Genomic DNA, 23,192 nt, shown 5'->3' with positions numbered 1-23,192 from the left:
AGTTTCTGTAATTCCAGAAATAAGAAAAATAGCAAAAGTGGGGACTTGTGATGGGAACCTGGCCTAAATGTTACTGACTTTCTGAATATCAAAGGTGCTTAGGAGAATTTCATACTTTCTTTATATGTAGTAATAAAAATACATATAGTATCCCTTAACAAGTTAATAATGAGTTGGACAGTCTTGAAGATTTCCTTCAAGTGTTTTTGCCCGTATTACCTAAACCTCACCCATATAGCAATACTGTAGCAATATACAGAGAGGTGAAGATTATCCCAGAATACGTCAGCGGAGATTGTTTGGTGCGATCCAGGGCTGGTGCGGTGCGGATGGAGAGCCCGTCCGATTTCCAAACAGTTAACTCTGCCGTGCTGGGCGCGGGCCGTGCTCCCGCCGCCCGGCGCTCCCGGTCCCTGGGTGCGGCCGGAGTCTGATAAGTACCTGTGTGCACCTCACTGCAGTAGCTGTGCAGAGCAAGGACAGTGGTAACATGAAACCAGTCTCGTTGGTTTTTGTTCATGGCCCTGGAGGCTGAAATCTGCATTCCAGATGAAACCTGCAGCAAATCGGAAGAGAGCCTCCTTTTTTCCTGCTTTCCTCGTCTTCAAGGGCGCTCACCCGAGTTGGCTCTGCCCGGCCGGGCACTGGGGGCTCTGAAGAACTTCGGAGAGGGCACTAGAAGCTTCAGATTCGTCACCTCGGGTTTCCATTTGACATTTTTCGGTGGTTATGGATTTACAGAAGAAGTTATTTTTCCGTGTGAAAAGGGTATGCAAAAGAATCCGCCAGGAGTTTTCTGCTGAGAGCCACTCGGCGCTGGCGCACCGGGACAAGGAAGTAGCGATCAGCCGCGCTGCGCGGCGCGGCCCGGCGGGCCGGCTGCTGTAGCCCACGGGGGTGCGGGCGCTGCGGGCTCGGCGCGTCGGGAGCCGGGGGCGCGCAGCCCGTCGGGGCGAGGAGCCCCGCGGAGACCGTTGGCCGAGGTTTCAGCCGAGATTAGCGCTGGGACAAACCCCTTTGTGCGGGAGAACAGCTTCCAGACGCTGCCGAGAACTTTTTTTTTGTACGGTGGGTCTCTTTGCTAGTCCCGCGGCAGGGTTCGGAACTCCGACGGTCGCGGCCAGAAGGAGCGGCGGGGCGGCCGGGGCGGCCCGGCCTGGGGGGCGAGCGGCCTGCGCCGGCCGGGCCGGGCCGCCTGTTGCAGCCAGTCCCGCCGGCTGCCTGAATGTGGGTAGTAAGTGAGTGTTCAGCAGTCAGCAGCACTGCTAGAGGCGAACCTATTCTACACTTCACGCAACATGGAAGAAGATAATGGCGTGCCCGACAGTAGCGAGCTTTTAGACATGAAGAGTACAGCAGAAACCGAACCTGACCCTTTCACCACATTCTCTGTGAAAACACTGTTTGGATTTACAACAAAGTTTGAATCTACAGCTTCCAAAGAAGAAACAGTGCTTAAAGCATTTCAGCCTTTGCACAGCAATATAAATACTCATGCTAACACCTGGCATGAGAGGAATGATAATGGTTGTAATGACGACTCAGAAAATCAGCACAGCATGAATAGTACCAGTGGCCGAGCTGACCCAATGTCTAGCAGGCAAGCAGGCCTGGAGCTGGAGTTAACTGACCAAAGCGAATTACTTCTTCAGCATTTAAGGTTTGTACAGACTTCTTTGTCTGAATCGGACAATGATGACAAGGATGCTATTCTCGTACAAGGTACTTTGGTTCATACAACAAGTGACACAGAATCGGACACAGAGAGTAAGGACCTAAACACCGATGAAAACAATACAAGCAAATATGGGCAAAATAATGCTGCTTTGTCTGCTGAGGCTTTGGACAATAGCAGTCAAAATAAGGAAGATTCAGAATCAGAAAGGCACAGCAACAGTGATGACACTGTGGATGCAGATGACACTGAGTTATATCCACAATTTTCTAAGCAGCTCCCAAAGGAGTTGGATAGTATTTTAGAGCATGACTCCAATGGAAAAGACAAAATGTTAATGGATGAGCAATTCAGTTGCTTGCTTGCTACAGGGGAATGCCCTCAAGAACTTTCAGATGAAGAACAAAGACCTTCAGTTGATAATATATCACTCCAAAAACCAGCACTGGCTGAAAAGACTTTCCAGCTGCCTGCCTTCTTTAGTGGACTACGTGTGAGGAAAAAGGGACTAACCACGGAAGATGTGGAAACTGTTACAGAAATTAAACCAAGGGAGAATGATTTAGCTCTGCTTAAATTACGACAGCCTGTTAAGAAATCCAGTATTGCATCAGGTTTGACCATTAAAAAAAAATCATCTGAACCTAAAGCAAATCCAACTTTCCTGGAACAGCTCTCGCACTTGTTAAACATAGATGTCTCCAAGAATGAAGGTAGAGCTGAGGACTCTGGTGAGGGATCTGGGGAGACCGAGGACAGCGATGAAACTCAAGAGAACAAAGCCTCCAGCAAAAGAGAACCACGATTTCCCTCTGAGGAGATAAAATCAAGCCCTGCTGAATCTGCACTGGACGTCTTTAAAGCTTTATTCACACGGCCTCCCAAGAAAGAAACAACTGCAGATACTTCAGAGCTGGAAGCCATAAAACGCAAAATGAGAAATGAAAAAGAGTCCTTGAAAGCTGTATTTGAAAGGTCAAAATCAAAACCTGGGGATGGACCATCAGACAAATCTGTACGTTGAATTACTTTTTCCTCTTTAAATTTGGAAGTAGAAGGATAAAAAAATAAGTTCTTGTTTAAATATTATTGATGGAGATGTGAGGATTGCCCTCTTCTTTTGGTAATCTCAAATTTGTGAATTCCCAGCTGAGGAAATCTTGGTGCTAATTTGTCAGAGTTTTGGATGATCTGCAGTTGTAGCAGAATTTGGGTGCAGCTGACAGTTACAGTTAAGCCTTTCAATTAGAACAGAGGACTTTAAAGATCAGTTTCTGATTTTAAAAAATCTCTACATAACAGTTCCCTACATGTTGAGTATGGCTTTAAATCGGTTTGGTGCTGCAGATATTTACTGTAGTATTATTTAATAGTTTCTCAATCTCTTTTCTTTCATTGAGTTTTTTAATTTTAAAAGTAATTCTTCATTTTACCAGTAGAAATAATTTTATGATAAGAACTGATACAAGAAGTTGTGGGTGATTTTCAGCTCAGTTTGTTCAAGACACAGAATATGAAGAGGGTTTTTTCTCTTGTTTACATGCACATACCTGGCTTTGCAAATATTGATAAACATTTAACCTTATCCAGTGTAACTTAGTGATTTCAGTTAGGCAACTCAAGTTATGGATGAATACAAGCGTTTGCAAGGTTAATGGAGATCTAAGGCAAATGGAGATGTAGTTAGGATATTATTAAGTAATGAAAAAAAACTATGCTAAGTTTCCGTACAGTCATAAATGAAATTGAATGGGATTTGAACGCTTTAATTAAATCAGTAACCCTTGGATTGGCATTCCCCCAACCCAGAATTCTTACAGGTACATCTTTGGCAGATGTAATCAGCCCAATAGACTGTTGTTGGCTGAAGGGGGAATTACCTGAATGATTGAATTTGTAGGATTGGACCCTAAACCTGAAGCTCCTTAAGTTAATATGCTGTGTTGGTTGTACTATTGTTAAAATTTTTATTCTTACATAAAATGAAAAACATTTTAAAAATCTTGACTGACACTGGGGTAGACTGATAATACCAGTTTGTAGTAAATTACCTATGGGGAGGAGAAAAGAGGTACTCATTGGCTGTGGCATGTACAGCAATTGCAGTCTGAGTGTGCCCTTCCCACTCCTGACTTGCTGCTTCCTGCTTACACCAGTCCCTGTGCTGTGCTAGCGTCAGCGTTTATGTGGCTCACAGCAAACCTATTTGGCAGGCTGTCATCACACACACACAGTGAGGGAGGAGGCACAGGAGTCAGCAGGAGTGGCTTTTATAAGTGTCTGCTTAACGTCCGGTCTAGTGCAAATCTGTATTTTCTCAGGGCAAAGCCAGAGTCAAAGGGTTTTGCCTTTCCTATTCCTTGCTCATGTGGGCCGTTTATGGGGCCACTTCAATACAGGGTTTCACGGTTGCTGCAGTTCCGTCTATGCAATTACTCCAAGTAACGTGTTGTAAATCCGATTACAGAAATGTTGGAGATGTAAAAAACCTCACAAAACGTAAACCTGTAAAAGAATGCTTGTTTAGTGGGTCGTTTGTTCCCTTCCCCCCTCTCCTCCCCCCTCCCAAATTAAGGAGTTATTTTAGCATTCCAGTTGACAGTGCAGTCCCATTAACAGCTGCAGCAGGGCTTTGATGTGGCAATATTACCTGGTATGTGGACTGAGCAATCTGCTGGGGGTGGGGCAGGAATTTCATAAACTACCTCTGGTTTCAGAAAATTATATTGTCAAATTATGTCTTAGGTGAATTGCACTAATGTTTGCTTCTAAGAGGAGCACAGATGGGTCTTTTCATTCTGGAATAAAGATACAGGAAAAAGCCCTAGTATTCTTGACCACCTCTGTGGTTCATCAAAGGATAGACAGTTCTCCACAGCGATGTGAACAGTTTCAACATATCATTGTCTGTCACATGCATTGTTATTTTCCTCCTCAAAATTATTTTTCTACACTGATTCATTTGTATCCCTTCTAACAACTGAACACTGTTTGAGTTAGTAGAATGAGACTGGTAATAATTCTGGAGTATGTGTGTAGAGCTGAGCATGGAAGTTACTGTGTTGGAATCAATTGATACTGCAGACTTTAATTTTTTTCTTGTGTTATTTTAACAGCCTGACCTGAGTCCCTCAGAGCAAGATGACAAGACTCCAGGGAGACTCCAGACTGTCTGGCCACCACCAAAAGCAAAGCATGAAGAAGTAAAAGTAGGATTAAAGTACACAGAAGCAGGTAAAACAAAGAGGTGAAGCATTTGCAGAAATTAGTTTCTGACATTTTTAATCTTATTTAATACAGAAATGGTGATAAGTCACAGTATTTTCTTATCTGGAAAAACAGACCTTATGTTTTGGATATGTGGTTTACTGCTACTTTTTAAGCATCTGATTTTTAAATTTGAATGTCTAAATCTCTGTTGAAATCTACATCCTTGCCTGTACAAATTCATGAGGAAAGAAGTGTTTTTTTTGATAAATTAGGTTATCCATTTCCAATGGGATTTTGTTCAAACAACCAACAGATTAGTGGATGCATGGAAACCTGTCTGCCTTTTCCTATGCCTTAGAACTGCTGAACTGTGGTCTGGCTGCATGTTTTCTTCAGATACTGTCCATAATGACAACAATTAATACCATTGTTGCAACATGTGCACGAACAGGTCACTTTTATAGCTAGTCATGTATATTGTCCTATAGAAATGTATGAAAGGGTATGTGTGAAGTGCAATGCTAATTATCAGGTAAACTTTCCACAGAAAAATATTTACTGTTTTTTATGTTATTTAGATACTTGCATAACATGTTTACAAGGCAGAAAGTGATTATTTTAGCCACCACAACTGTTTCAAATTTATATTCTTAAATATAAATCAGGAAGTTCTTGTTATTCAGAAATTAGCCGTAAACTGTGGAATTGTCTGAAATATTAAAATGAAAGACAAGAGGCTGGCTGTTCTTCATGTGTCTGGAGACTTTAGAAAATACTACCTAGGAAGGATTAAGTGCAATTAAAAAAACCCTTTTATGTACTACTTTGCTGTGAGAAATTGTACAGGGTAATGTTGTATGGTTCTTTCCAGTTCCTGTGGATATCTATCTAACCTTGTGTATGAGAAACAGTACTCCTGTTTGCTCTACTGCCTTGTATTGTTCAGTCTTTCTCCCTCTTTCCTCAGTTTTCTCTGCCTTAATCTTCCTCTTTTTGTAAGGTGGGCATAATACTGGAAATCTAGAAGTTCTTGGAAGATTGAGAAAACTTGGTTTGGACAAGAACAACGTGGTTCTAATATAGACAGAATTGAATTTACAGTGCATTTGGTTGGTCCGAAGTGTGGGAGTCTATCACTTAGATGACTAAGACAGGTATTCAGCTGTTGACAAGGAGTGTTACAGGCTGTTCATGTTACTCTTAGATTCTTATTATAGGCTATATACTTGCTGCATTTAATTTTACCCAAATAAATATTTTTCCTCCTAATGATTATAATCATCTGTGGCAAAAACATGCACTTAAAGAAAGAAAGAAAGAAAGAACCCCTGAATTAACAAAAGCTCCAGATTCTACTACTTGTAGAAAAATTAGGTCATGCTTTCTTGAAATTTGAATAGGAAGGATAGACTGGCTGAGAGCCCATGTAAATTGTTACTCTTGTTAACTGTGATATTTTGGGTGGCAGTGTCATCAACATGTTGATGGTTTGTTTGCTAAGTCAAGTTTTTATAGACCAGATTCTGCAGTTCATTAGTCGCTCCAGCGTCTGGCAGATGGATTTGAATGAAAACAAACCGCTGGTGATTCAGCTGGGATGAGACATGCTTTTAAAGAAAATAGGCAAAGACTGTGTTTGCAACGTATGTTAAGAGTGCAGTGAAGTTATAGGTGTACCTCAGAGATTAGCAGGTGTGCTTCTTTCAGCTATTCATGGATTCCCAGAAAGCAGCTGTGGCAGCGAGGACACTGCAAGCAGTTGTGAGTTGCGTGTGATGGATCAGTTCCACCGGCCTTTCTGAGTAGTTAGGTGACTGTTTGAAAGCATTGTAAAAACTGCAAGTAAAGAAAGGTACTGTTTGTGAGTAGTGATGATATGAGTAAAAGAAAAAGTTTTGTATTCAGTGTTGGTTTTATTTCTGGGGGTTTGTGGGTTTTTTCTAATGAATATGAAAATGGCAATACAGCGAAATTTCTGAATTCCTGTCTTCTTTCTGACATCATTGGGTACCTTTGAAATGCATGTGTATACTGGCATTTTCCCTCACGCCCCTTCCCATCCAAAATTCCCTCCCAGACACAGTACTGTAGGAACTTTTTGACCTCTGGACTTGTTAAAACTATGCTATAATGCAGCATTAAACTGACTGGTCTCAAACAGAAACCTTATTTCTTACCTCAGTGTCTTGTCTGGACAACTAAGATCAAATGAAAAGTTCTTAATCTCAGAAGAGAGTTCAAAAATTGTGTGTGGCAGGGATGTTTGTGATTCCAGTGTTCCTCCACTGATGTTTCTGAATAGATGAATATCTGTACCATAAAAAATTCCAAACTGGCTTCTTTCAACTTTCAGTCAACTCTGTATGTTACTGTTTTTATTTTTGTGTTTAAGAGTTTCATCTGCTGAAACAATAGTAATTTATATAAAAACAATAATAAAAGGATGAAATATTAGTTAAGTATTCATTTAACACGGCTTTATTTTAGGTTTAGACAAAATATATGTCACAAATGTGACCACATCCAAGGATAAATCTGTCAGCATTCATCTTTGTACTTCTAATAGGGTGCAAGAATATGTACACATTTTATGAGGTAGCATAGACTTTTTCCATTTGTCACAATAAAATAGGATATAAGTAAAATTGAAATCTTGGAAGTTGGAATACTGTAATCTTTTTTGTAATTCTGCATTGTGTCTTTGATTTACTTCCTTCATCATCATGCACTATGACAGCTATGGCAGGAAGGTAGGGATATTGAGGGAGAGGATTCCTGGCTTTTTGATCTCTTCTCACCTCCTTGCCATGTTTTTCCTCATTGTTCTTGTTGCCTAGTGGAAGCAAGAAATTCAGGCTTAATTTGGCCTACGCAGCAGACATGACAATGATTCATAGCAGCTTGGAGGAGTAGCTAACTCCCTCCTGAGGCTCGTAGTCTGGCTGCATGTGTGGGAAACAAACTGAAAAGCAAATGGACATAGCAAGGAACAAGTGTGTGGGGCTGACTAGGCCTGTTAAGAATATTAGAAGTGAAAGAAGTTCCTGAACAAATACAACTCTGCAACAAGTTTTTTTCGTGCATTTGACAACATCTTGTGTAATCATAGTACATGTCACTTTCAACACCTGAATCTTGGGTTGTAAGTTTTGAATTAAAAGGATGATGTTAAAGTATTTTGGTTTATCTTATGTTTTCTTAATCTTTTAATTCCTCTGTTTCCATAGAGCATAGACTATGTTGTCAACTGGCTCTCTAATTAGCACAAGCTGCTTATATGGTTCTCTGGAGAAACTGGAATTTGTTTGAAGTGTGTCTAAAATAGCTGAGGTCCAGAAAGTCTATAGTACATTTATGTCCCGGAAGACTAAAAAAAAGGGTATTTTATTATATAGGTTTTCCATGGAAGTCTTTTCCGTGTAATCCAAGACATCTCCTTGCATATTTTTCTGGTCATAAAGTTTTGTTCATCTGCTTTCATTAGAAGTGTTTTGTTTGGTTTTTTTTTCCTCCGTAATTCTTAGACAGATTTCTCTAATTTTAAAGCATTGAATCTGACAGAAGGGTGAATGTGTCAGCTATATGGTGAAAATATTGAGCCAGGTAGAGGAGACAAATTCACGTCTATACTGAACAAACTCATCTGCAATACTTACATCACATGGAATCCACATATATCTCAGCTGCTGTGTACGCCCGGGTCAGCACTTGCAGACTCCCATGTCCAAGGAAAGGAATTTAGACGTGGGTTCTGCTGCTTGTAAAACTACTTATGTTTGAAGAACTGTCTCCACATTAAGGTGGTGTACATATACAGATTCTGTGATTCCTGTTAAAAATGCATTTTTAGGCATCAGCATCAAACTAGTTCTCTTACATAAATAAACAGAGGGAGTTTAGTCCTTTGCTTAGCAAAACAAAAATGTAAAAAGTACTAAGAGAGAAGTACTTGACATTCCTACTGGAGAAAATGTTTAAAAAATGCCACTTGAGACATTCATTCATTTAGTATTTTTTTTCCACTACATGTTTTCTTGTTAATTCGTTTGTCTGTGTTTAACGTCAAAACCCTCTTCCTCTCACAGTCTGTCTGTTCATCATCCTTAAATCTGCAGTGAGGTAATGCTGTGTTTATGGTGCCACAATGTCTATTACAGTCTGTGATCAAGTAAGTACAATTTTCAGTATAAATAAGAAAATCAGGAGGTGACTGAGAAAGCTCTTATTAAATAAAAAATGGCTAGGTGAATGAAATACAAAATAGTGGCAGAGGTTTATTGCAAAATCGCAGATATATTAAGTCCTTGGTCCCCTATGCTCTGGGTTCACAGCAAGAAAATCACCTTATGGTCATGATGTAAATGCAGGGAACAACAAGCTAATGTGAAAGAGAGGCATAATGGTCCGAACAAAGAGATTAAAGATAACAACATGATTTATCTTTCTTTAACATAAATTTCCTCTGTGGCCTTGAACAATTTGTGTTTGTCTCTAAAGTTAAAAACAAATTTAGTAATTTAAGTTTATTTGATTTTAGTATGGTATTTGGGGTTTAGTTCTGGGATTCTGTTACAAATTTTATTGTAATGAATTAGATAAAGCAGGACTACAACAAGTAGGGTGTTATGCATTGGTTGAAGATAGTGCTTTTGTGATTTAATGGTCAGTGATCGATTTTATGTGATCTCAGAGTGCAGGTGAGCTGCATAAAGGTGTTGTAAATTATTTTACTACATTTTACTGTGCATATCGTGTAGCATGACAGGTGTATTCGGCCATGTTATGTCAATGTTTGATATTCTGACAGATGCACCAGCATGTTTTTGAGAAGCTGAGGTTTTTATGACAAACCAGACTGTTGCAGCCATACTGTGTTCCTCTGGAGTAACAATGACATTTTCTCCCCTTCCTTATGCTAACTAAAGCTATAATTTTATATGTTTAGAAGGTATTGAGTATAATGCTGTTTGGAAATCTCCACAGTCTCACACAAATGAGCTGTACACTGCACTGTAGTACTATGCTGATCACTACAGTAGCTGCTTTTCCAGATATGTTGCAGCACTGTCTGCTGAGATTTACTTTGAAAATATTTAAAAAAAACCAACCAACTCAAACTCAAGAAAGCAACAAAAGTTTCCTTTGCTTTTCTTTCACCACCTCTGCTGACACTGACATTCATTCTGTGCCTCTTGAAACAGGAGCAAAAAGGCAGGCACCTGTTGGTGATGAAGATTTGCTGTTAAGATGCTTGTGTTCCATTTTTGGTCCTTTTGCTACTTTTTAGAGTGACTTCAGGAAAGTTTTGAGACCATTCCAAGCTTCGGTTTATCCATCCGTAAAATTAGGATAAGAATTATGACCAGTTTTTTAAAGTCTAATTCCCTTTCTGTTTGTAGGCTGTTAGCGTTAGATGGAGATGCAGCATAGAAAGGAATATTGACTTCCTAATCTTAAATCTTAAAAAAATACCAAAAAACCCCACACTTACAGGATGGTAACTGGGTCTAAGGCCAGGTGATAAAATGTTTATGCCTGTCCGTACACTGAGGATTATATTATTACAAGGTGAGGAGGAAGAAGAGTTATACTTTTTCAGTAAAAATCACCACTTTATTTCTGTTATGTATACTATCAATAGAAACGTAGTAATTTTAGGACATCTATTGTTTTTGCATCTGGATGGATCTGTTATAGCAGATGCCTGACAGAGACATGTTTTACAGTATACAAAACCATTCTGGATGCCTACATGTGTGTAACCATAGATACCAGCGAGCTTAAGGATTCACATACAGAACAGTTTTGGTCCACTCAAAGTAGCAACTTCATTCTAAGGTTAATTTTTTTTCCTTGTGAGAAGATTAATCTGTTATCTGAATATAAGGAAGGCAAGTTCTGTGAATTATTTCTTTTACTGTAGTTTTTACTTTGAAATGTAGACCCCACTATGGACCTGACCAATCTGATGTTGAGAAGGCCCAAAACAGTCAGAGGGTTTTACGAGATGATTCCTGTTATATAATTGAAACACAGTGAAAGAGCAATTGTGTACAGCATAAGAAGAATGACTTTGTATTTTATTTCCATGGTTCTATTTCAAAATACACGAGGCCCTTTGTGTAACAGAAATGCCTCTGAGTTTTACTGAATTCCCTTTCCTGTTCTTCAGTCTCGCTGTTCATGTGTTCTGAAGTATTGTTTGGCCCAGCATTTTAGCATGAGAAATTTAGATACTCGTCTAAATGAAACCCTGGATCGGCACACCCTAATGCTTTCTGAAAATTTGCACCTGCATTTTTGACTGCCTTTTGGATTTCTTTCTAGATAAATTTCTAGATAAATTTCTAGATAAATTCAATATCAGCCGTACCAAGATTGCCCCCTCTGCTACAGAACAGATATATATCCTTATCTGTAAAAAAACAAACTCTATTTATTGTGCATTTCTTACTTTTCCATATGTCCATGTTTTAAGTGTGATAGCAGTTCTAAACTTGATATTTGCTGAGACTATACTGGGGAAGCAGTGTGCTTCTGTGTGTGGATCTGTATTGTGCTTGCATTCACCCACATACCCACCCCCATATGACTGAATATGCATGTATACTGCATGTATAGCATACATGGACTCTCGATGTAGAGTTACTGTATATAGTATACAGTGATTGCGAAGGTGTTACAGTTCTAGAATAAGTGCTTTGTATTTTAAATTTGTGCTAAATTAAGTCAGTCGAATCTGTAATAAATCTGTTCCTCATGTTTCCTTATAAGGTGTTATTTGTTTACCATATTGCATTGGAGAATGTGATCCTGTAATGGATTGGATTTATAAATACAAAGTAGAAGGTTTATTAAAAAAGAATCAATGTTGACTGTCCCTGGCAGCAATACCTCTAAATGTTGCCTTCCTGGGAAGGTGAAAATGGGAAGTGAAACTATTCATTTCTGCTGTCAGGTAAATGAACTGTAACCTCTGACAGCTGAGGAATGGTCAAGTAGATAAGTTACTCAGATGACTGCTTCTCAATAGTGCTTCATACTTCTTTGTTGTCAGAAAGAGGAGTAACTGTTTTCTTCATTTCCATAACAAAGAATCAAGGGGTGCTGGTTTTTCCTTAGGAAACTGGTTTTCTGTGCATACAGTTCTGTATTTTCAGTGAATTCAGTGAGTATGGTGAAGAAGCTTCATTTCCTGTAGCAAGTTTACTCTGATATCCTTTGTATTATCTTTACAATATTTAGATACTGGACTTGTTTAGGGCTGTTTATTCTCCACAAGTTCCTCTCCATCTGTTTCCCTTCCTCACATCTACCATATTTTCGTTGTACCATAATCTCAAAGGTGCTGAAAATATTTGAAATTTTAGGTTTGGAGGGTTCTTCCTTCTCTTAAAAGTAAAACAAAAAACAAACAAACAAGACCCACCCCACCCCCACCCCCCCAAATTGAAGATGTCTGCTCATTTCCCAGTCTGTGGAATTGACATCCCTACATATAATGAATTATGGGACTGTAAAAGAGTTCAGGTTCAATGGGAAGTAAAGAAAGGAGGAAGGATAGGAGTAGATGGAATGGAGTGAGGGAATAAGGATTAGAAACATGTGTTAAAACTATATGTAGTATTGTTTTAGCCAATCCCCTATACCTAAAAAGCAGGTAATTCTGTGGATTTTTTGAGCATAAATAAATTTTATTTTCCTAGTTATAAAAGGATTTTTAAATGCAGATATGCTTTATAAAGACCATTCCAGGAATGAACAAATTACATGTTTTAAAAGTTGCTCATGTCTGTGTTTATTGGAAGAAGAATTTGCTGCTGTTTATGACTGCGGCATGAGAAAGCCTGGAAGGTCAAATCAATGCATCTGTAAAAATAAATAAAAAGTAATAAAGGTGTAGCTGTGGTAAGTAGATTCTTTTCTGACACCTGGTGGTTAAAGATGAGAACTACATGGGGAAATGATGGAGGAGGAAACAAAGACTAATAGGAAAAGGGAATATTGAAGATGATGGGACCAAGGGTTACCATGATGGAAGAAAACATTAGGGAACCCTCACTATTCTAAAATTTAATGAATCAGCTTAATTATAAGTTAATGATTTCCTTTATGCTACAGGGTGTGGTACATCTCAAGAGAGGTAGATTGCACTCAAGTTTTCCAGCTTTTGTTCTCTAATTACTTTTAAATTGTTTTAACCTCATTTTGCATGTTTCCACATACCGACTTTAATATGTAAGGCTTTTTACAAAAATGAGTGTCCTGACCAGAAGTGGCTATATAGGTCATTTAAACTTCAAAGCTTCTACTTTCTACTTGAAGTTTTGAGATCATGGCAGAGAAGGTTCCTAAATTGCTTATGTAAAGTTTGAGGAGTAACCCATGTATTTGAAGTGTGAGTTATGGAGATTTCTGTGGGAAAGGTTTTCATTTAAGATTTTATTTAAAATTATTCAAGTAGTTTTTTTATTAACAGAGAAGAAAAAGTAAGTCTTGTACAGCACAGTTTTGAACACAAATAGAATAATACTGCATAATATTTGAAAGTGTATACTTGCTTTTCACAACAGTTTTGAAGAAGGAAAATTTCCATTCAAAACATTGTGACCCTCTGTATCCAGTATTCCCAGGGTTGTAGTTTTAATTTTTTCAGGTCACCAGATTTACCTTTTCTTTTAGAAATGTTCATGAACAGTGCAGCTTGTTCAATAGGACAACAAAGATTTTCATGAGCATGTATTGTGGCTGTTTATAAGCATTATTGCTGTTCTCTTTTCAGACAAATTCTTTGTGATGATAAAACTGAACATATATTTGGCATTTCCATAAATCACATAGGTTGTCCAAAACATCTAAATTTTATTTCGTGTTTGATTTTCTATGCATTAAGGGAAAACATGCATGCTGTAGTGTGTATTTTCTTTGCAAAACAGTGAAGTGTGCCTCATACTTTATTTATCATTAGGAATGTTTTATATCTACCTTGGGGTGGCATATGTCATCAGTCATATGTCGGAAATGTCTGTTGCTGTACAGTCTGTAATTTTTTTTTTTTTTTAAATGCATGTTTTGGAAACAAAAAGCAAACCAAGGAATTCTTGAAAGTGTTCCTACCCCAAACTTCTGTCTTCTAATCAGATTGTGTGGAATGAATCTTTCAGAAAAGTCTAAGCTTTCTGATCTGCTTTGGTCTCCTTGCCTTAACAAACACCATGAGAATACAGTAATGAGTGAACATGGTTGTTATTTCCAATTGAAAATATTGAGGAATGAACAAAATAAATTATTTCATCATTCTGCAGTGTGTGATATGCAATTCTGTGTATATGTCAAGCTGAGAGCTTTTTGTTTTTATAGTGTTACTACATGTGGCCCAAGGAATGTCCACAGGATTTTTTTTACATGATAGAAATTTTTTTAAGTACTTGCTATTTGATTTTGATTTGATTTGATAGACAGTGCTAATGTCTAGCAACACTTCAAAAATAAGGGAGTTCACAAGCAGTTGATAATTTTTTGCAAGACAAAGTGATATAAGGAGGAGCTGAAAATAGCAACTGAGCTATATGTTTGTGGTAATGAAAAAAGCGGGCGGTCTGGCAGACTCCCTGCTAGCATATGTAATTCAGGAGCGTAAAATATAAATTCCCTGTGTGAAGCTTAAATACAATCTTACTTATGCTTTTGTCTCTAGCTCACCTAAACCTTTACAAGGAGGGACCACCAGGTGGGTGGAATGGTGTATGTACAATGTTGTCCGTCTGTTTCTGGTCTTTGGTCTCTTTTGTTACCATAAAGGTAGTATTTACCTTTCCTTGATGGAGTAGAAATGGTAAGTGCAGAGTCTATTGTACGTGTTTAGTTCATTGTTTAGAACTGAAAGTTTGATAAAGACTACAGAAGTTCTATAGTAAATCAGAAACTGTTTTCAGAATTCTAGCTTATGTTGCTTCAGTTTCAGTGACTGCCATCCCACTAAAGTGAGTGGAATTTAGGTTAATTTCTTTGACTTTCAGATCCATCTCACAGTGCTGAGTGTAAAATCTTACAAAGTTAAGATTTGAAGTCTGATTAGAAGAATATCACAATTGAGAACTAATGTATTACTTTCTCTTTCTTCCCCCATCATTTATCTTGTCTGTGAGCAGACTCCAGGTAAATGTAACCAGTTTTAGAGCAAATCTAATATGCCTAATAATTAGACTTGTTATAATCTGGCAGTGTTTAATCTGAAAATCTTTGAAGCAAAGGCTAGTGAAAATTGAGCTAGTGAAGTTCTTTCTGAGTGGGTGGACTGTGGTCCTCCATTCTGAGGTGTATGTTATATAAAACTGAGGTAACAACTGAATTTAAGCAAAAAGACAAGGTGAAGACAATTAATAAATTATGAGAAATATTGTGGCAATATACTTTCACTGATTTGAATAAATATTGAATATAAATAATGGGAACAGAAGCTCTTTGTACGAGAATTAAATTTGCACTCTTCACTAGTGTAATACTAGTAAGTTTGGAAGAATTAAATTGATGGTATTTTACTTTTCCATAACTCTGATGTAGTTGGTCATACATTGGTCCTTATTCAAAATGAGCACATTTAAGACTGCCAAAAAATACAGTAAAATCCCACTGAAAACTGTTTGAGGGCTAATTAGGTAGTAGCTGATAATGCCATTAGTAATCATAGAATCACAGAATGTTAAGGGGTTGGAATGGACCTTAAAGATCATCTAGTCCCACCCCTGCCCCAGACATCCCCCAGACATGGGCAGGAACACCACTCAGTAATGAATCAGTAAGGATGTCTTTTGAAGGAAAATGAGATTTAATTGAGCTTCAAGAAAAAACATGAACTATGTTAATTGGATTTTTGAAAGTTTATTTCAGTTATAGCCTCTGCTGCATCATTTTGTGTTTTCTTGCTCAGTTTTGTATCCACTGAGAGCAGGACACACAAAGCCTTGGCTGTTGTTGGATTTGAAGTGAAACCTAAGAAACTTATTTTGAACAAACTCTCATGACTTGAAGCTCCTTTTAAGCAGCTCTTTTGGATAATGGAATTATAGAATCATAGAACGGTTTGAGTTGGAAGGGATCTTAAAGTTCATCTATTCCCAACTACTCTGCTTGCTCCACTAGACCAAGTTGCTCAATGTCCCATCTAACCTGGCCTTGAGCACTGTCAGGGATGGGGAGTTGTTGTCAAAATGTGTAATAACTAAATGAAGCTGAGTTGGAACTTGATTTTGAAAAGAATTTTTTGATAGTATTCCTATTTTTTCTAAAATAACCTGTCACTTCTGCAATTGCTTGCTGAAGTAACTAACATTAAGTGAATAAGGCATGTTTCAAGGCATTAGTATTTTTCTCTGTATGTTTATCCATTAAGAAGTTTCCTGTTGTCATGCTTTTCATAGAATTATAGAATAGCAATCTACTGATTTAAATCTTTGTAAGGATTAAGATTTGGTGTTTGGGGTTTTTTTCTTGATCCTTTTTTGTAATTGAGTTAGTCTTACAAGACTTATGAACAAACCTTATGACGAGAATAAACTCTTGATGCTTTATGTCACTGAAGAATAAATTAGTCCTTAATTTTACCATGAAACACCATTTAGATGATGATGCAAGTGGACATCATATTAGAAGAAATAAATCCAAAGGAGTTTGAAGCCCTCTTATTTCCTTTGAAGTTTCATAATGAAAGTCCAATCACGTTTGTTACAGCTTCTTGGATACTTCTTAGAAAGTAATACAGTGTTAAGACAATTCTGCATTAACTAAGGTAACTGATATTGGAACTTGTTAGAATTGTCCTGTGCATACCATCACTGATCTTAGGTTAGTAAAGTTATATTGTCTATATAGTCTGTCAGTAAGTGGACTTGTGGGCAGTCTGGTCCAAGAGACATATCTCTCCCCGACAATTCAGTTTCTAGCATCTCCCATTTCCCTCTCATCCTGGTTTTGGCCAGGACCTTAATGCTATTCAGTACCACCTGACTTCATTGCTAGGAGTGGGGGGAAAGAGACTCTCTTTGCCTTCTGAGGAGGATATGGCTTCTGGTTGAACAAATGTGGCAGGAGAGGGTAAGTTGTCTGCCATTGTTGTTGTTTTGGGGTCTGTGGTGAGCATTTTTGCATGTGAATAACCCTCTCTATATTTTTGTTGTTAAGATTGTTGCTGTTACTGTTTGTTTTCTTATCTCATTGCTGTTTCCAGTAAATTCTTCTTATCTCAACCCAGATCTTCACTATTTGTGCCTCTGGTTCTCAGCTCCATCCTGTGACAGCAGGAAGGGGGAGGGAAAGGGGAAGCAAGAGAGCACTGTGTGGTTTGGGAGAGCCTTAATGGGGGACACTGCATTGTGGAGTAACATTCCTAAACCATGACTGCTCACTCGAAGTGAGCCCTTCCTCACAGGACTTTGGTGGTGGTGCAGAGGTCCTAGAAGCACTTAGGTATTTAGAGTTACTGAGTGGCGACTCGTGTAATTTACTGCCTACTGGGACAATGGGCATATGAGCAAGTTATATTTGTCTATCCTGTAATCTCATATTTTTTCCCTCCATTCCAATTAAACAAATAAATAAACAACATTTGAGAATTGTTCATGGAATAGGAAAAGAAAATCCTACCACTCATCTTTTCCCTGAAAAGGTGGTGTTCTGAGCTGAAGAAATTCTGGCGTATGCAATTTCTTCAACACAGTATAAACAATAGTGATCATACAGATGCATGGTTCACATTTGAAGATCATCTGAATTTATAACTGAAAAGATTAGAGATGTAATTATTTCATAATTCTGTGTTTTAAAATAAACCAGATCAAACTAAATCCTCCATTCAATATCCTTAGCACTTCAATATCCTAGCTCAACTTTTTCTGTAGAAACCGTAAACCCAAACAAGCCCATAGAAGTTACGAGGGTATTGCCTGGAGACCATCTTTATCCTAGAAGACCAGGAAAAATCATAAAGCTGAACAGTTGGGGCATTAAATACTGATGGACTTGCTCATACTCAGATATCAAGTGCCTAATAAAACTAGAATATGCTGCTATTTTAAACACTTGGGGTTTATGATTATTAAGGGTAGATTTGAGCAGTCCTGTGTTATGCATTTTGTTTGCAAGATTAGCTTTCAGGGCAAAAATTTTAGAAATGTCGTGGGTTTGCTGACCAGCCCCCTCAGGGCTGAAAATAGTTTTTTCCAGGCAGATTTCCGTAACAACGCCAATCAAAAGTTTTAGTAACACCTCTACCAATTACGTATTTAAGAAAACGGAAAAAAGCCTATTATGCAGAAGAAAATGGAAGAGCCAGTGTAGCAGCTGGCCCTGTTGGGCCTGGGCATGCGCCCCCCACCCCCGGCCAAGTCTGGCCCGGGCGAGAGGGGCCAGGCCTCCCTCCTTCATTGGCCCTGGGCTGGGAGCAGGTGTGGCACTGAAGCCCCCCTGACCAAGACATGTAACTGAGTGGAGGAAAAACTCTAGAAGAAGACTGCCTGGATGAGAAATACTGCAGAAGGAATTCCAGATAGCGCAGCCTCCAAGGTCAAAGCTGGCAGCTGGAGGAGAGAGAAGAGAAGCTCGAAGCGGGGGCTCCTTCTTCCCCCCCCCTCCCCTTCAGCAGGGAAGAGACTAAAACTAAAAACCCCTGCCACCTGTGGAAGACTGCTGGAGAGCAGAGACCTCCCTCTGCAGCTCATGAAGGAGCCCATGCCAAAACAGAGGAGTGCATGGAGAAGATGGGACTCTGTGGGAGGCCTAAGATGAAACAGGGTCCTGCTGGAGACCTGTGACCCATGGAGAGACAGACCTACACTGGAGCAAGTTGGCTCGGGTAGGATCTTGTGATCCCAGTGAGGGATCCAAGCTGGTGCTGCTGAATTTGTGACCCTAAGGGACAGCAAAGAATGGAAGAACTGTTGTCCAAAGGTAGACTCAAGCTAGAGAGGTCCGTCAAGGACTGTCTCTCGTGAGGAGGGACCCCACAAGAAACGGATGAACTCAAAGCCATTATCCCCTGTGACTTTGTGGTGAAGACCATGGTAGGCAAGTGTCCCTTTGCAGTCCATGGAAGACCTCACAGGGCCTGGGTAACCCCCAACCTCTGGTCTTAGCCCAGGAGGGGGTAGGCCCAGCCTTGAGGCTGACATAGAAGAGAGAGAGAAAGGAACAGTTCTAGCTGTGACGAATCGGAGCTGTCATCCTAGAGATAATAGAAGAGAAACTTTCAAGTGCTGCAAAATGATTTAAAAGAACTGTAGCTCCAGAAATGGGAAAGAGACTGCTTCTCCTCCTGAACTGATATAAGGGGGAGGGGTATTTCTGTAAATACATAGCACTTTTGCCTACTTAGAATTGTATATATAGTTCTTTAGTTTTTTGTCTTGCTAGTAATAAATCCTAATATTATTCTCCCTAATCAGATCTCTTTTGTCAGCATAAACCTTCTCTCCACTTATAGCAATTGTGTATGGGGTGAGAGAAAATTGACCCAGAGTAAAACCATGACAAGAAAACATAGTGCTTTAAAAATTAGCCCAATATATTGAATATATCTTCCTTTTTCCAAATTATTCTGTGTTAAAGCTTAAAACTCACCAAGTACAGTAACTATTAAACAGTATATACATTTTGTATAACTTAATCAGGATAAGAAATCTTTCTCAATTGCATTATCTTTTCCTTCATATGCAAGATTTGGTATCTGTCAACTTTTTGGGTTTCATGTATTTTTTTCTTTTTTTTTTGTTGCTATTCAAGAGAATATTAGTAAAACCTTCTGCTGTCATACCTGTACACCCCTACTGTTCTCTAGTGTATTTGTATGCTCTTTGCTCTAGCAGATGTTGATGTATAAATGGTTGTAGGCATTTGTCTGTTGTTTCACAGCGTGTGATACTCAGTTGTTTCACACAGTAGATGTCTGTGGTTCTATAACGAATTCCATGTCTATGGCCTTAGAGCATTTTAAGCCCTTTTTCACCTCTTACTTATTCATCCATTTTTAATTGTTTAGTTTTGCTTCTTCAGCTTTTTCATTTTGCTTCAACAATAATTCTTTTATCTCTTTGCATATTGTGAAATTACAGGATACAGACTTGCTTCCTCTTTGCAGTGGGTATTTTGTTAAAACACAATTTTCTTTCCTTTTTGCAGCACATTACTTGGTTAGATGTTAACTCCATGCTTTAACTGGAGCATTTCAAATTTGTAATGCTTAAAGAAAATACTATCTTTTCCTGATGTATTGGTATAATTTTAGTCAATGCTATCTTTATATGATTTTAATTGACAACATACTTTAAAATCATGAAGTACACTGATACCAAATATGACAGTTACTTAAGGAAGGTTATCCTATTTGCACTGTTTTTGTCTTTGCAATGTTGAATGCTATAATAATTTTTTAAAAATCAGATAAAATACTAATTATAATTAATTTTTTCCTGCAGTTACATGTAGGCACAACCAAATATAGCATGACTGGCAGTAAAGTTATAATACTTTCTAATACTGACTGTATCAATGGATGACAGAACAAGATATGAGTCTAGTTCATCACTTCAGAAATTGTTTTATTTTTTTCCCAAGCACCTTATAAGAACATACAGCTGAACAAGGAAATGTCAAATGTGTATGTTACTATCAAATAACATTTAGCAAGCTATTTGTTAGGGAAAAGGTAAGACAAAACACTGTATTAAAATAAAAATATAGATGAAAAACTAATGAGATAACAAATTCACACCCAGAATAAAAGAACAATATCTCTGTATCCAGAAATTCATGAATTATAGTTTTACTTCAGGAAAAAAAAAAAAGAAAAAGGTTATTAATGGAGTACAAAACTGCCACCCAGTGGAAGCAGCTAATCTTATATTTTCTCAGTCTCCTCCTTCAGATCTTCAAGAAACTAGAGATCTGTTTTCTTGTCACTAGAATATAGATTTACTCATTATGGAAATGATTCTTGATTCTTTTGTTTTAGTCATAGTTATATTTGTCTATAGTAAAAAATAATGTTTCAGACAAACAATACCAAAAAAGAGGACCGTTATGATCTTACAAGATCTCTTCCAACCTCAGCTGTTCTGCAGTTCTGTGATTGGAAGCTCTTTTTCCATGTCAGTCTTGAATGTTCCTAAGGTAAGGGAGCACCAGGAAGTGAAAGGTTATACTGTTCAGTTGAAAATGTGTATCTCATCTGGCTCTGAGAGCCATCCTCATATATTCACGTCTTTAATAAGGCTGCATGAGTTATGGTGATTATGTATGAATCAGGCTGGCTACACACAGAGCCATATTAGATCTATTAAACTGTGGCATTGTTAATTTTTAACCTAGACAAATCACTCATTGATAAGTTGGTATTTCTGGATTGCTCTGTAATCTACGTGAGTCTTTTTTGTGAGTTAAATGGAATTTAAGAACTCAGTAGTTTATAAAACCTGACCTATATTTTGTTCCAAATACAGTTCCTTCTGTTGACATGTCATTATTGTTTACTTTGCTGCTGTGATTTTACCACTCTAAGCAACATCCCAAAACCATTGCAGAGTTAAAGTTTATTATTCTGTTGCAAATATGTTAACAGATTTTTGGAGTTACTGGAATGCAATTATTCTTTCTAGTCAAATTCTTCAGTGTTTTAATGTTTCAAATTGCCACCTCTGTGTGCAGGATATTTTCTTAAGCAGTTAACTATCCATGCAGAATTATGCTAAAGAAAGTTGACTTCACAAAACATAGGAAAGGAGTGGACATGAGTTACTTTATATTATGCAAAATCAAAGTGTGATTTCTTTTTCATTATAATGCCTTGCACAGAAAAATAAATGTTTACTTGAGAAGAGTTAAAAGGGTACTTTACTGGGTGTTAGCTTCTGTCTAGTAGATACTGTCTTCTAGTTAAAAAGAATGTAATGGTAAAAAGAATCAAAAGAAACTTATGCTCTAGTATGTCAGTTTATATCATAGTAGACAATCTATTAAATATGTTGCAGTATATATTTATGATGCACTTGCTTTTATGCAGTAGCAGTGTTTTAAGTAATTAGGAGTATTAATTCTTATGATCTAGTACTTTATAAGCATATTTTTAAGGCATAAGTAAACAATAAAAGAGTTGCTATTCTCTTACGTCTGGTTTTGAACAAAATTTAAGCAAAAAATCTCTAGAACTTATTTCAGAGCTTTCAGCTAGAATTAGTGAAAAACATGTGCCAAATTAAATACCTTTAAATGGTGGTATCTTGCAAAATGCCTATCACAATAATGACATACACTTAATATTTAAAATATTTCTCAGCGGTATGCTGTGTTAGATTTCATTCATGGGGGTTCTTCCATCCTTCTCTGACTGCACAAACATTTGTGCCAAAATAAAAAAATCAGCAGCAGAAGGCTGGGAATGGGTAGACATGGTGAAAAATCTGCTCCTGGTGCTAGTGCAGCTCTGTGTCAGCATATGTGAATTATGACTCTCTTACCCAAATCCCAAAGAATTTTAAGCACTGGGCAATCCTACATAGAAAGTCGACCTTTTGTTAAGATAGATTTGTGTTCTTCTGTTGGCCAAACTAAGAACTGATTGTTAGCAGCATTTTCAAAGCCTGTTGTTTGCTTCAGTTATCATGTGACCTTAAAGAGCTAAACTTCAGGTCAGGATGTTCATAAGGTTCATGCCGTGCAAACTGAGTGCTTAAGCAGCTGAGGTGAGAGAAGGGTCATAACTTTTTCTGGGAACCTGAGACAACCATTTGTTAAGTCCTGTTTAGGTGAATGGATATGCAGAGCCCATGTCCAGAGGGAATATCAACCAGTCAAAGGAATTAACAGCAGAAAATCTAAAAGTTTGTAGACCTAAGTGGTTGTGATTCCAGCAGAGCAGTCAGGCAGTTTTCTCTTGCTGGAAAGCTCTAAGTAGAGGCCTGTTGGAGAGGAAGGAGAAGTTTAGATAGATACTGTTATGAACTGGAATCACCCAAGGTTTTTATTTTGTGCCTTGTAAAATATCAATCCCTTTTCCTTCTGATTTTGTATGTCAATTCAGCTGCTTGCACATAGTTTCACCTGTGTTTGAAAAAAATAGCTTTACATTAAAAGGTTTGATGTGATGCAGATTTCAGGGTGATGATGAGGTTATTTTTTCTTTCCTCTTTTCTTCATTTGCTCTAAAGAGACAAAAATAAAAAAAATTTTAAAGAAAAGCACCTAAACATTGGAATATTTTACTGCTCTGGTACTTTGATCCATGCTTTGACACTTTAATGCTATTTATTTAATGCTGAAC

At 38.0% G+C, this 23,192-nt stretch overlaps 1 protein-coding gene across 6 annotated transcripts in view; it reads left to right on the top strand.

The window, feature by feature from the left end:
• Positions 1-23,192, top strand: part of FMN1 (formin 1) — a 186,406-nt gene that overhangs the window by 52,094 nt on the left and 111,120 nt on the right. For 3 of the 6 annotated variants that reach the window (XM_050335930.1, XM_050335931.1, XM_050335929.1), the window contains exons 4-5: positions 4,792-4,909; positions 14,583-14,615. In XM_050335930.1, coding sequence (XP_050191887.1) covers positions 4,792-4,909; positions 14,583-14,615 — 151 coding nt within the window. Of the gene's footprint in view, positions 1-1,209; positions 2,691-4,791; positions 4,910-14,582; positions 14,616-23,192 lie in introns of those variants that run through there. The other 3 variants (XM_050335933.1, XM_050335934.1, XM_050335932.1) reach the window with 3 other exon arrangements.

The sequence above is a fragment of the Myiozetetes cayanensis genome, unplaced genomic scaffold, assembly GCF_022539395.1.
Source record: "Myiozetetes cayanensis isolate MyiCay16 unplaced genomic scaffold, myiCay2020 scf6-25, whole genome shotgun sequence".
Classification (NCBI taxonomy): domain Eukaryota; kingdom Metazoa; phylum Chordata; class Aves; order Passeriformes; family Tyrannidae; genus Myiozetetes; species Myiozetetes cayanensis.
Note: the sequence above shows the minus strand (reverse complement) of the source record. Positions and strands in the feature narration are given on the sequence as shown.